General features: G+C 48.7%; 1 protein-coding gene across 1 annotated transcript in view; it reads left to right on the top strand.

Annotated features, from left to right (window-relative positions):
• The first annotated feature begins 1,193 nt into the window (after positions 1–1,193).
• The window catches only part of KIF26A (kinesin family member 26A), a 174,225-nt gene continuing 163,161 nt past the window's right edge, over positions 1,194–12,257 (top strand). Inside the window, exons 1-2 of the mRNA XM_066629466.1 lie at positions 1,194–1,471; positions 2,122–2,394. Coding sequence (XP_066485563.1) covers positions 1,457–1,471; positions 2,122–2,394 — 288 coding nt within the window. The 5' untranslated portion in view covers positions 1,194–1,456. The remainder of the gene's footprint in view (positions 1,472–2,121; positions 2,395–12,257) is intronic.

A 12,257-nucleotide genomic window follows, 5' to 3' on the forward strand; every position in this document is an offset into this window, starting at 1 on the left:
TGATCTCAGAAGTGATACCACCTGACACAATGTCACATGATGTCGTGACATCACTGCCCTGGGAGCTGGGGTAGCGTGTTACAACTCTGCACCAATGCATTGCATATTGGATGTCATGTATATAAAGAAACTTCAGAGCCAGAATTCAGGTTTGGGATTTGCAGCTGGCCTGTTTTCCATCAAAACCAGGCACACAAAACCCATCAAGCCTAGTGACATCTGGGAGCAGCCTATACCTGGCTTAAGAGCCTTATATGCATTGTAGCTGAGGGCAGCTGACATTTTTAAAAGCAAGACCAACATATGAACCTGCTTTCTGCGGAGTCAGGCTCCTGGTCCATCTATCTCAGCACAGAATTGTTGACACTGAACGGTAGCAGCTTCCCAGGGTTTCCCAGTCTTTCCCAGCCCTACCTTGAGGTGCTGCTCCCCCAGGCACTGAAACTGGGACCTTCTGCAGGCCAGGTTTGTGCTCTGCTACTGAGCTTGAAGTGGAGCAATCCTACTAACAGTGGGGTCATGCAGTGGCATAGCTAGAGGGGGGGTCACAAAGCATTACATTTTGCAGGTGCCTGAATGTGCTATATAAGGTGGCCCTCCCCCTCCCCCTTCTGAGCCATTTCTGGTGGCAAGAGGAAAACAGAGGTGTTCACCTCCCTGCATTTGCCTCTTTTTGCTCCTGTGGCCCAGAATGGCTCCAAAGGGGAGGGGCAGCACCCCCTTGCACTGCATGTTCAGGTGCCTGCAAAACTTAGTGCTGTGCACCCCCTCTGGCTATGCTACTGGGGGGGGTCATGCAGCTGTGTTTAAAAAGTGATCACCCTCCCCCCTTTTGCTCCCCCTTGGTTTGAAAACCACCAGGCCAACTACTCCAGCGAAGTCCCATAGAAATCTGGTATTAGAGACCCTATAAAAGTAGTGGAGCCTTCCAAGGATCCTTCAAGCCTTCCCCCAACCCAGCCACAGCCATTCAGAAGCCAGCAAAATGCTAGAAGGGGGGGGGGAATCCCAAAGCTGCTCCCCCCAGCTTCCACGTGCTCTTGCCTTGGATCTCTAGTCCTGGGAGTAGGGGTGGGATCTGGGTGCTGCCTCCTCCCCCTCCCCTCCCCCATCTCCTCCCCCTCCGCGCCGGGCAGGACTCCTCTCTCTCTCCCCCTTAACTTTGCAACCTCCACTTTTCTGCTTTGACAACATGGGAGGAAAGATCACGTAGGAGCCCGGAGGGGAGAGAGGCTGAGCGGAGAGGGAGTAGCTCCGCAGCAGCCACAAGCCTTCCCGTGCTTCGCTCTGCCTGCCCCGGGACTTCTCCTCCTCCCCCTCCTGGGCGATGGGCAGGCAGGGCAGCCCGAGCCCGAGCGGCTCCACGCCGGCGTGGTAGCCTCTGCCAGCTCGGAGCAGCCCTCTCCGGTGCCCCGGTGGGGACCCACGAGCTGCGATCCTGAGATCGGGCACTGCCATGCGGGTGTTGGGGGTAAGTAAGCGGGGAGGGCCCCTCTCCAGAAGGGGAGGGGGATCCAGTTTGCGGAGAGATCCCCCTACATTGCATTGCCCGGGGAGAGTTGCTCCTGGGCAGTGGCGTAGCTAGATGGGGGGGTCAGGGCAGGCTCCCTGCAAGACTTAGGCTGCAATCCTATCTACACTTTCTTGGGAGTAAGCCCCACGGACTTACTGCTGAATAGACACGCATAGGATTGAGCTCTCAGTGCTTTGCCCCCTCTAACTATGCCACTGCTCCTGGGTCTAGTTGGTCACTCCATGGGTGGGTGGCAGGAGATTGGAGCCCCCAGAGTTTCCCCTGGGCAGTAGCGTAGCTAGAGGGGGGGTCAAGGCAGGCTCCCTGCAAAACTTAGTGCCTTGCCCCCCCAGCTACGCTACTGCTCCTGGGTCTGTTTGGCCACTCCATGCGTGGGTGGCAGGAGATCGGGGCCCCCAGAGTTTCTCCTGGGCAGTGGCGTAGCTATGGGGGGTCAAGGCAGGCTCCCTGCAAAACTTAGTGTTTTGCCCCCCGTCTAGCTACGCCTCTGCTCCCGGGTCTATTTGGCCACTCCGTGGGCGGGTGGCAGGAGATCGGTGCCTCTCGAACCCCCGCCTAACCGTCTGTCCCCGCTTGTTCTTCCCCAGGTGGCCGAGGGCAGCCCCCGGCACGACCCCACGCCGCTGTCCCTGGAGCTGCCGCCCAGGAAGAGGCTCCAGCAGCAGCAGCAGCAGCCGACTGAAGACCGCTGCGGCAGCCGCCCCCCTCCGGAGGGAGCCGGGGCCGCCTCGGGGGGCGAGCTGAGCCACTTCGAGAGAGCCGCGAAGGGAGGATGGTGCCCGGGCTGCCAAGCCAAGCTGGCCGAGCTCAAGAGGCAGGCGCTGAAGCTGGCCGCCGGCTGCAACTCCCGGGGCCCGCCGGTAGGTCTGCGCCCGGCTGGGGATGGGGGGGGGGGGGGCGTGCCGGGACTGGAGATGATCGGGGCCAAGCAACTAGTGGATGGGGGGGCACGTTGCCAAAGGTCCCTCTCTGCATCCCAGCTCCATGCACGCTGCCGGGAAGCAAATGCTGCGTATAGCCCTGGCAGAGGCTCAGTGGCGTAACCAGAGGGGGTGCAAAGCGCTAAGTTTTGCAGGGAGCCTCGCCGCAGCGTGCGAGCGGCCCCTTCCCCTCCCCTTCAGAGCCGCTCCGGGCAGTGGGAGCAAAGCGGAGGCATACTTTCTTAGGGCCCGATCCTGAGCACGTACAGTCTTGGGGCCCGATCCTGAGCCTCACCACAGTGTGCAAGGGCTCCCTCCCCCTCCCCTTTGGAGCCATTGCTCCCACCCGCTTGGAATGGCTCCAAAGGGGAGGGGCCCCTTGCATACTGCAGTGAGGCTCCCTGCAAAACTTAGAGCTTTGCCCCCCCCCTCTAGCTTTGCCAGTGGGTGCACCTTCAGAGTCATATGCCTCTGTTTTGCTCCCACTGCCTGGAATGGCTCCAAAGGGGAGGGGACCCTTGCACACTGCGGTGAGGCTCCCTGCAAAACTTTGTGCTTTGCACCCCCCTCTTGCTACGCCACTGAGTGCACCTTCTAGCCTTCTGGCTGCTATTTGCCCATTTCCTGTCGCTATATGAAATATAGGTAATTGCAGTATAGTCTAGCCAGTTATATTGGCTGTCTTGCCAAATGTGGTGTTGGATACTCTTTAAGTTCATTGCATTGTGTTGCAATTGTATATTCCTAGTGCTGCTTTTGCCTGGCTGAATGTTAGCTATGGAGCTGGCGGAACCGATTTCTCTGGAGCTGTGGGCATTCTTGCACATTGTGGAGATCTCTCCAGTGTTGGTACCCATCAGTGGCGTAGCTAGAGGGGGTGCAGAGCGCTACGTTTTACAGGGAGCCTCACTGTGGCACCAGAGGGGAAGAGGCCGCTTGCATGCCACGGTGAGGTTCTCTCCAAAACTTAGTGCTCTGCACCCCCTCTAGCTATGCCACTGGTACTCCTGTCAGCTTCATGACCACTGAGTGAGATCCAGGTGCATGGCTACGCATTGCATTGTTCAGCCAAATTCCTATCATCTGTGCTTCTGCATCTCGTGCTATACTTTTGCCCATTGAATGTAACCATTCACATCTTTGTGAAGTGCTTGAACACTGTGTACAGTGTGGTATTGGCCCACTTTGTGGGATACTTGGAGGTGCTTGTGAGCATTGCTGCTGGGTATGCTGCTTCTTTTTGCATTGTACTGCTAAACTCCTGTGTATTTGTGCATAATGCATAGCATCCCCCCCCCCCCAGCTTCTGATGACTAGTCCTATACTGCTGGGAACTGCTTGGGGTCTGTGTGCATTGCTGGTACATGACTGTGCTGTTGCACATTGTAATCTGCTGGTGGACTTGGCAAGAGTTGTTTGGCTTGTTCTGCACAGTACTCATATCCTTTGTCCTGGAATGATAGCCATGTACGCTCATTGCCATTGAATCTGATATCTATGCAGAACAACGCTATGGTACACTGTGGGTTACTTGCGCGTATCTCCAAATACACAAAAGTGCCATAATACACTTTTATATTATGCTAGATGCTCATTATTTTTCGAGTACTTGTTAAATACAACAGGGGATCTGTGCATGCTGCAGAGGGGCTGTCTGACTCTCGGAGTAGGTTAGGTTGGCAACCTTCAGTCTCGAAAGACTATGGTATAAGCCTACAGCATCCGGTATTCCCAGTCGGTCTCCCAACCAAGTACTAACCAGGCCTGACCCTGCTTAGCTTCCAAGATCAGAGGAGATTGGGCATGTGTAGGGTAACAGATATCCATGTGTACTCTTGTGCTTGGTACAGTGCTGCAGACACACTGGAGAGAACCTTTGTGTGAGATTCAGCCCTGAATGAAATTCAAGGCATCTTTTGTACTTGGGAGTAGCTGTGTGCAACTCTATTCAACACTGTATGCCTGCACTTGTGCATCACACAGCCTGTTGTGGTGCACTACGAGTTAGGGAACATTCCTGCCATGTGTTGGATGTTATCTCTGACTTTTCCTTATTTCCTACTGGCAAGAGGCCTGTCATTAGGGTAGGCGTAGATGGTTTGTATTTTGCCTTAGGAGTCCTTGCATTTCTGTGTGCAGAGAGCCATTGTGACACATTGCTGTTCTTATGGGAATCCCACTGATGGCCAGGCCATTCCAGAGTTGGAATGGTTGGCCAGAATTGCCCCAAACACATTGTTTTCCTCAAGTGCAAAACTTTATTTCATCCATAGGAATCAATGGCAGCCATTCACTTATATAGGAGAAAGTAAAGGGCTGCCCTTTTGTTGGGAATGGTTGATACAGGGGCTGTCTGCTCCTTAACTTGGGTGCAATTGAGAACCAAGCCTGTTCCTGTTGGCCCAGCCACACTCTGGGGTTATTCTGCTCTTTCCTTGTGCTTGGAAACTGTTTTAATGAAGATAGAAAACAGATTATGTTTACCAGGCATTTCTGAGCCAAGATCCAAACTCTGAATCTCCAAATGCAAGTTCATGGTGGCTGTTCTCAGTTGGCCCTCTGCATATGAGCCCATTTGTATGTACAGGATGCAACAGCAACCACAACTTTCTATTGATTGCCAGTAGAAGAATGAATGAGATTATGCAGGGAATGGATAAAGTGATAAGGGGATGTTCTTTTCCCTCTCACACAACACCAGAACCAGGGGACATCCACTAAAATTGAGTGTTGGGAGGGTTAGGACAGACAAAATAAAATATTTCTTTATGTAATTAGTCTGTGGAACTCCTTGCCAAAGGATGTGGTGGTGGCATCTGGCCTGGATACCTTTGAAAGGGGACTGGACAAATTTCTGGAAGAAAACTTCATCACAGGTTTCAAGCCATGATGGGTATGTGCAACCTCCTAATTTTAGAAGGAGGTTGCCTCAGAATGCAGATCTTCTGTTGTCTAGCGTGCTCTCTGAAGGCATCTGGTGGGCCACTATACGGAGGCTGGACTAGATGGGCTTTTGGCCTGATCCAGCCGGGCTTTCTCATGTTCTTATGAATATGTCAGCAGTACAACTTGCAGACCAGGCAGATGCGCCACTGAACAGACTTCTGGTAACCGCACAGAGATTTTATGCCTACTTACCTGAAAGTATCACTAAACACAGTTGGGCTTACTTCCAAGTAAACTGGTACTTCTAGCATCTTCAGTGGTGTGGCAATTGCTTCACTGTGGTTTATTCTCATGCTGCTGAGGGAATTGCAGAGGCTGATTGTCCTGTGGGAGGAACTGATGCAACTGTTTCTCATGCCACCATCCTCTCAGTTCCCAGAGGGGTGATGGGCATGGAAAGTTGGCCACATGACCAACTGAGGTGGCTTGCGCTGTCCTAATGTCAGGCATGGTTGACATTTGATAGAATGAACTGTACAACTTCAGATAGCAGGTAGGATGGAGATACAGTTTTTGGAATAGTTTGTAAGCATTCCCCGCAAGCAGAAATCTAGCTTATCAAGAAGAAAGGGTAATTTAACTTTCTGTTATTTTAGTTTTCTGCTTACATAAAGTTTTTTTTTTAAATGTAAGGAAACATTCAAAAATGATTTCCCACTTGCATTTTGAAATGGTACAATCCATTGTCACCACCAGCCCCCAGTCTTCTACTGTCCCATTCCTATAAAGTTCTGGTGCATGTGTAGTCCTGGCCGCAGAAGTGGCCCCAATCAATAAGATTACAGACTGCAAACAACCCAGTGCGGGACTCAGAAATCACTAAAACACTTGTTCCAATGAGTTCTAAGACGGCTTAAAAGGTGTGCAGTTTTGACCTGTTCCTCATGAAGACCACTAGGAATGCAACTCCTGTTGCAATGGAGATGGTGGGGGGTGGGTACACAGTGTATTCAGCAGGGACCTCTAGCTCATGGGAACACTACCAAGAGTTCAGAGTGGTATATTGGAAGTCTCCCTCTGTGTTCCTCTGATTCCTGGGCCTCCTTGGGTCCCTTTGGGGAGAAAGGTGGAGTAGAAATAGAGTAAGTAAGTAAGAAAAATGTCAGGGGAATGGTGGGAAAAAAATGACTTTCTAAGTGGGGGCACTCAGACTACAGAACCTCAATGCTTCCCTAAAGAGGTATTCATGACTATAAATACTGTACATCGAGTGTTTTCATGTCCGATCTTATATATTTGTAATGTCTATTAAATTGCTTGCAGCTTTGAGTTTTGTTCTCTTTCAGAAAAGTGGGATATAATTAATGATAATGATTCAGCGAAAACATCTATAGGTCTGATTTGTATGCTACTTGTTTTGCAAATGTATCCAAGTGGCAAACAATATAAAATGGGATCAAAATACAGAATAAAATTAGGTATTTTTAAAAATCACACTTTGGGGTAATGCATATGAGGTCTATTTGCAGAGTGTGAAGGCTGAAGACACATTTTGTAGTGGTACCAAATGAGGCTGGTCCTTATCTGATGAGCTAGGCTGTAACTGGCTGCCTGTCATTTTGAATCCCAGGCTTGAGCATCAGGCACGCTGAAGCTCAGCTTTCCATGGTGTTCATTAGTTGTCAGTGGGCACAACGCTGCTCCTTTCATGGAAGCCATAAAACGCAGATGGAAGTGAAACACTGTGCTTTTTTTTTTTGCACACCTGTGTGTCTCATCCTCCGATGCATCCTCGGCATCACCTGGCAGGACAAAGTTCCAAACAACACAGTCCTGAAACGGGCTGGAATCCCTAGCATGTGTGCACTGCTGAAACAGAGATGCCTGCGTTGGCTCGGGCATGTTGTGAGAATGGATGATGGGCGGATCCCAAAGGATCTCCTCTATGGAGAACTCATGCAAGGAAAGCGCCCTACAGGTAGACCACAGCTGCGATACAAGGACATCTGCAAGAGGGATCTGAAGGCCTTAGGAGTGGACCTCAACAGGTGGGAAACCCTGGCCTCTGAGCGGCCCGCTTGGAGGCAGGCTGTGCAGCATGGCCTTTCCCACTTTGAAGAGACACTTGGCCAACAGACTGAGGCAAAGAGGCAAAGAAGGAAGGCCCATAGTCAGGGAGACAGACCAGGGACAGACTGCACTTGCTCCCAGTGTGGAAAGGATTGTCACTCCCGAATTGGCCTTTTCGGCCACACTAGACGCTGTTCCAGAACTACCATTCAGAGCGCGATACCATAGTCTTTTGAGACTGAAGGTTGCCAACATGTGTCTCATCCAGTTGACTGGGAAGGAAGGTGGTCTGGGCCGGACCTTCCATTTGCACCTGCCAGGTTGTGCCTGATAGTTTGACACAGGGCCCAAACCTGTCCAACTTTCCAGCACTGATGCAGCCATGGGAATGGGGTGCATGTTGCATCCTGTGATGGTGGAGTGGTCACGGAGGCTCTTCAAGGTCGAGGGAATGTTTGTTCCCTTACTTTGGGGCTGTACTGTGGCTGCATCAGCATTGGAAAACTGGATAGATTGGGCACACAGGTGTTTATGAAACTTGTGGATCCTTTTCAGTGAGTTATCTGAAAGTAAGGACCAGTGTACTGTAAAAAAGGCAAATTTCTAAAATAAAAATGAGTTTTGAAATCAAGAAAGATAATACAGAACTGGAAGCAACAGAAGAAGTGAATAATATTGGACCAAGCTAGTTGGCACACGTTATTTATACATACATACATACATACATACATACATACATACATACGTACGTGCATGCATGCATGCATGCATACATATATACCCTGCTTTATCTCCTAGCAGGCACTCAAAGTGGCAAACGTGTGTTTGGGGCCTGGGTGCTTGCTTTTTCATTTTTATTGCAAGAGAAGCTGCGTGGACCCCCGATTTGGATTGGGACTGCAGTTGGGGAACTTTAATTCTCTGTCTCCACTGGGATCTGAATTCTGCCCCTTTGGCTGCTCTTTGCTTTGAGAGGAGAGCCCCGATTGGTCCCAATGGGACTGCACTTCCCAAGGCAAGTAGCAGATGGGGGAGGGTCCTGGTCTGGATTTGGGACTTCTTTGCGGGGGGACGGGGATGGGGACAAAGGGTTAAAGTCCCATGCTGCAGGGCCCTGATTTGGATCAGAGGCTTGATGGCTACTGATTGCATTAAAACAACACAAACACATGGAGGCCCTTAGTTATGCAATAGGTGTGCTGTCTAGTTTGGCCCATAATGAAACAAACACATTTTTGCTCATTTGTGGAGCTGTGACAGAGCCAGAAGAAGGAGTAAGAGAGTGAGCAGAAGAGAATGACCAAAATGATTACTGGGCTGGGGCACCTCCCTTACGAGAAAAGGCTACAGCATTTGGAGCTCTTTAGTTTAGAAAAAAGGTGCCAGAGGGGGGACATGATTGATATGTACAAAACTATGCAGGGTATGGATAAAGTGGATAGGGGGATGTTCTTTTCCCTCTTACAACACCAGAACCAGGGGACATCCACTAAAATTGAGTGTTGGGAGGGTTAGGACAGACAAAATAAAATTTCTTTATGCAATTAGTCTGTGGAACTCCTTGCCACAGGATGTGGTGGCAGCATCTGGCCTGGATGCCTTTAAAAAGGGATTGGACAAATTTTTGGAGGAAAAGTCCATCACAGGTTACAAGCCACGATGGTTATGTGCAAACTCCTGATTTTAGACATAAGCTACCTCAGAGTACCAGATGCAAGGGAGGGCACCAGGATGCGGGTCTCTTATTGTCTCTTTACACTCTCATATAACACCAGAACCAGGGGACATCCACTAAAATTGAGTGTTGGGAGAGTTAGAACAGACAAAAGAAAATATTTCTTTACTCAGCGTGTGTTTGGTCTGTGGAACTCCTTGCCACAGGATGTGGTGATGGCGTCTGGCCTGGACGCCTTTAAAAGGGGATTGGACAAGTTTCTGGAGGAAAAATCCATTATGGGTTACAAGCCATGATGTGTATGTGCAACCTCCTGATTTTAGAAATGGGCAATGTCAGAATGCCAGATGCAAGGGAGGGCACCAGGATGAGGTCTCTTGTTATCTGGTGTGCTCCCTGGGGCATTTGGTGGGCCACTGTGAGATACAGGAAGCTGGACTAGATGGGCCTATGGCCTGATCCAGTGGGGCTGTTCTTATGTCTTGTATGCTCCCTAATGCATCTGGTGGGCCACTGTGAAATACAGGATGCTGGGCTAGATGGGCCTTTGGCCTGATCCAGCTGGCCTTTCTTATGTTCTTAAGTACAGTGGAGCCTGGGAGCAGTCATGTACCTCTGCTTGGTGGAGCAACTGGGGGTAGGTGTCTCTCAGGCTCCGCCCTAGTTATGGCACCCGGAGAGAAAGCTCCATGTCTTGTGGATACCAGCCTAGCTTCCCTAGTGTGTGCTATAGGGCCTTGTTAGCAAGTCTCAGATTTCAGAGAGTTCCTTGTAAGAGGTGGAGCTCACTGAGATGACCAGGATCTTTATTTTGCAAAGGCAAAAGGTGAATTCAGACAACCATTTACCAAAATGCAATTCATCATAGTATGGTAAGCTGGTGGAACATCTAATCCCATTGGACAACAAGGACAATATTACCACTCACTTGTTTCCCAAGATTTTTGATCCAGCATGGAAGCGTGGTAAAATCCTCTTTCCACTTGACAGTAGAAGCAATCAGCATCTCGAGAGGTTGTGTGAACATTGTGATAATTAGCTACTGTGAAAAGCTCATACCTAAGCTTTATATGTTTTATCGCAATTTATTCTTACAGGTGGCAACATCAGATGTTGTGCATTTGATGATGTTGACTCAAGTTCATGAAAATGTATGCTACAATAATTGTGCTCGCTTTTAAAGTGCTACAAGATTCTTTTATTGTGTGAGCATGCCAGACTCTTTGGGGTTATATCTAGATGTGGCAGTATATATAGGCCTAGGGCAGAGAGCCAACTTGGTGTAGTGATTAGAGTGTCAGAATAGAACTAGGGGAGTTCAAATTGCTTTCCACCATGATGCTTACTGACTGTTCTTGAGCCAGTCATTATATCTTAGCCTAGATTACTTCACCGGGTTCTTATAAGTATAAAAGTGAATAACCCATGTGTGCTGTCCCATTGTCTTGGGAAGAAGAGGGGGATATATGTGTCAATATATAATGATTCATTGACTTTGCTGAAGTTAAGAAGGTTTGAAACTGCTTAGTGCTTCTTGAAGGGCAGAGCAATTGAGAACTAACTCTGTGTGTACTACTGCCATGGTTCTGCATAAATGCAATAAATATGATTTGATTTGCTCTGTAAACTGCTTTGTGAACTTTTTTTGTTGGAAAACAGCATGTAAATATTAATAATAATAAATACAGTGAGGTTCCCCTATGGGAGATGTGTTTGCGTTTAGAGAATGGCAGATATGAGAGGGAGAGAGAGAGAGAGAGAGATCGATCGATCAACTTGCAGTGCTGTCACTTTAAATCTTTATTTAAAGCAGTGTTTCTCAAACTGTGGGCTGAGATCCACTAGGTGGGTCACAAGCCAATTTCAGGTGGGTCCCTATTCATTTTAAAATTTTATTTTTAATATATTAGACTTGATGCTACCATGACATGTGCCTGCATTGGGAAAACGTTACAGATTTGTACTTTTAACAGGGTACTCTGTGTATACTTTTAACAATGAAAGTCAATGGGACTTACTCCTGGGTGGGTAGGATTGCAGCTTAGAATTGCTAAAAATTTTCCTGCATGATGATGTCACTTCTAGTCATGACATCACTTCCAGCTGGTCCCAACAGATTCTCATTCTAAAAAGTGGGCCCCAGTGCTAAAAGTTTGAGAACCACTGATTTAAAGCATATGTGATTGATACCTCTGTGACCTTAATGATGGTATTATTGGTTATTATTCAACCAAAGCTAAGAGCTTCTATGTCCCATTAATTCCGGTGAACAAGTAAAGCAAACATTTAAATCTCTGCCATAGGTTGAAAGCAGTGCTTAACTGCTGAATCATTTTCAGTGTCAAGAGATGCATTTCATCAGTGGCGTAGCTAGAGGGGGTGCAAAACACTAAGTTTTGCAGCCGAGCTCCCCCCGCCTCGAATGGCTCCAGAGGAGATGGGCCGCTTGCACACTTCAGTGAGGCTCCCCGCAAAACTTAGTGATTTGCACCCCCTCTAGCTATGCCACTGCATTTCATTATGTTACGAATACATTGGCACATCCTTCTGGTGCACTTCTGAGATTTGACAACCAGTCGTTAGTAACAAGCTTCTGCAGATGCTATTCAGGATCTTTATTGTCAAGTTTAAGAGGTGGTGGGACAAAACAGATGTGAAGAACTTAGCAAGTTATTTTTGAGATGCAAATAAAAATTGTATGTGTGTGTTTAAACATAAGCTTGAAAGTGCCTTATTGTTTTCCGAACAATGCTTATGTGAATATTTGCAAGAACAAGGGGGGGGGGAGAGAGAAAGGGGGCCTGCAGAGGAAACCGGCCCCTCCCCTGGCCTTCATTTTCATTCAAAGAGTTCCTGCGTGAAGATGGAGTGAAGTTCCCATAGACTCTAAATATAGTTGTCTTTTGGGGTGGCATTGTAGCCGGGTGTCAGGCTATGGGGAGAGAATCTTGGCAATTCAGGGTTTGATACAAAGCCTGTTAAGATGGGAGGGGGGCTTTAATGTAAGCTCGAGAGGGGTTTTGGATCTGTCCTTTATGTGCCTTTCATGTGAAATGACAAATGTCAAAGGCAAGACTGCTAGACTTCCCGTTGTCCGGTTAGTGAATAGAAGGTTAATTTCCCATTGTTCACATGTGGGGTATAATGGCATAGCAAGGAACACATAGTGCTT

Source organism: Tiliqua scincoides, chromosome 1 (assembly GCF_035046505.1).
Source record: "Tiliqua scincoides isolate rTilSci1 chromosome 1, rTilSci1.hap2, whole genome shotgun sequence".
Lineage (NCBI taxonomy): Eukaryota > Metazoa > Chordata > Lepidosauria > Squamata > Scincidae > Tiliqua > Tiliqua scincoides.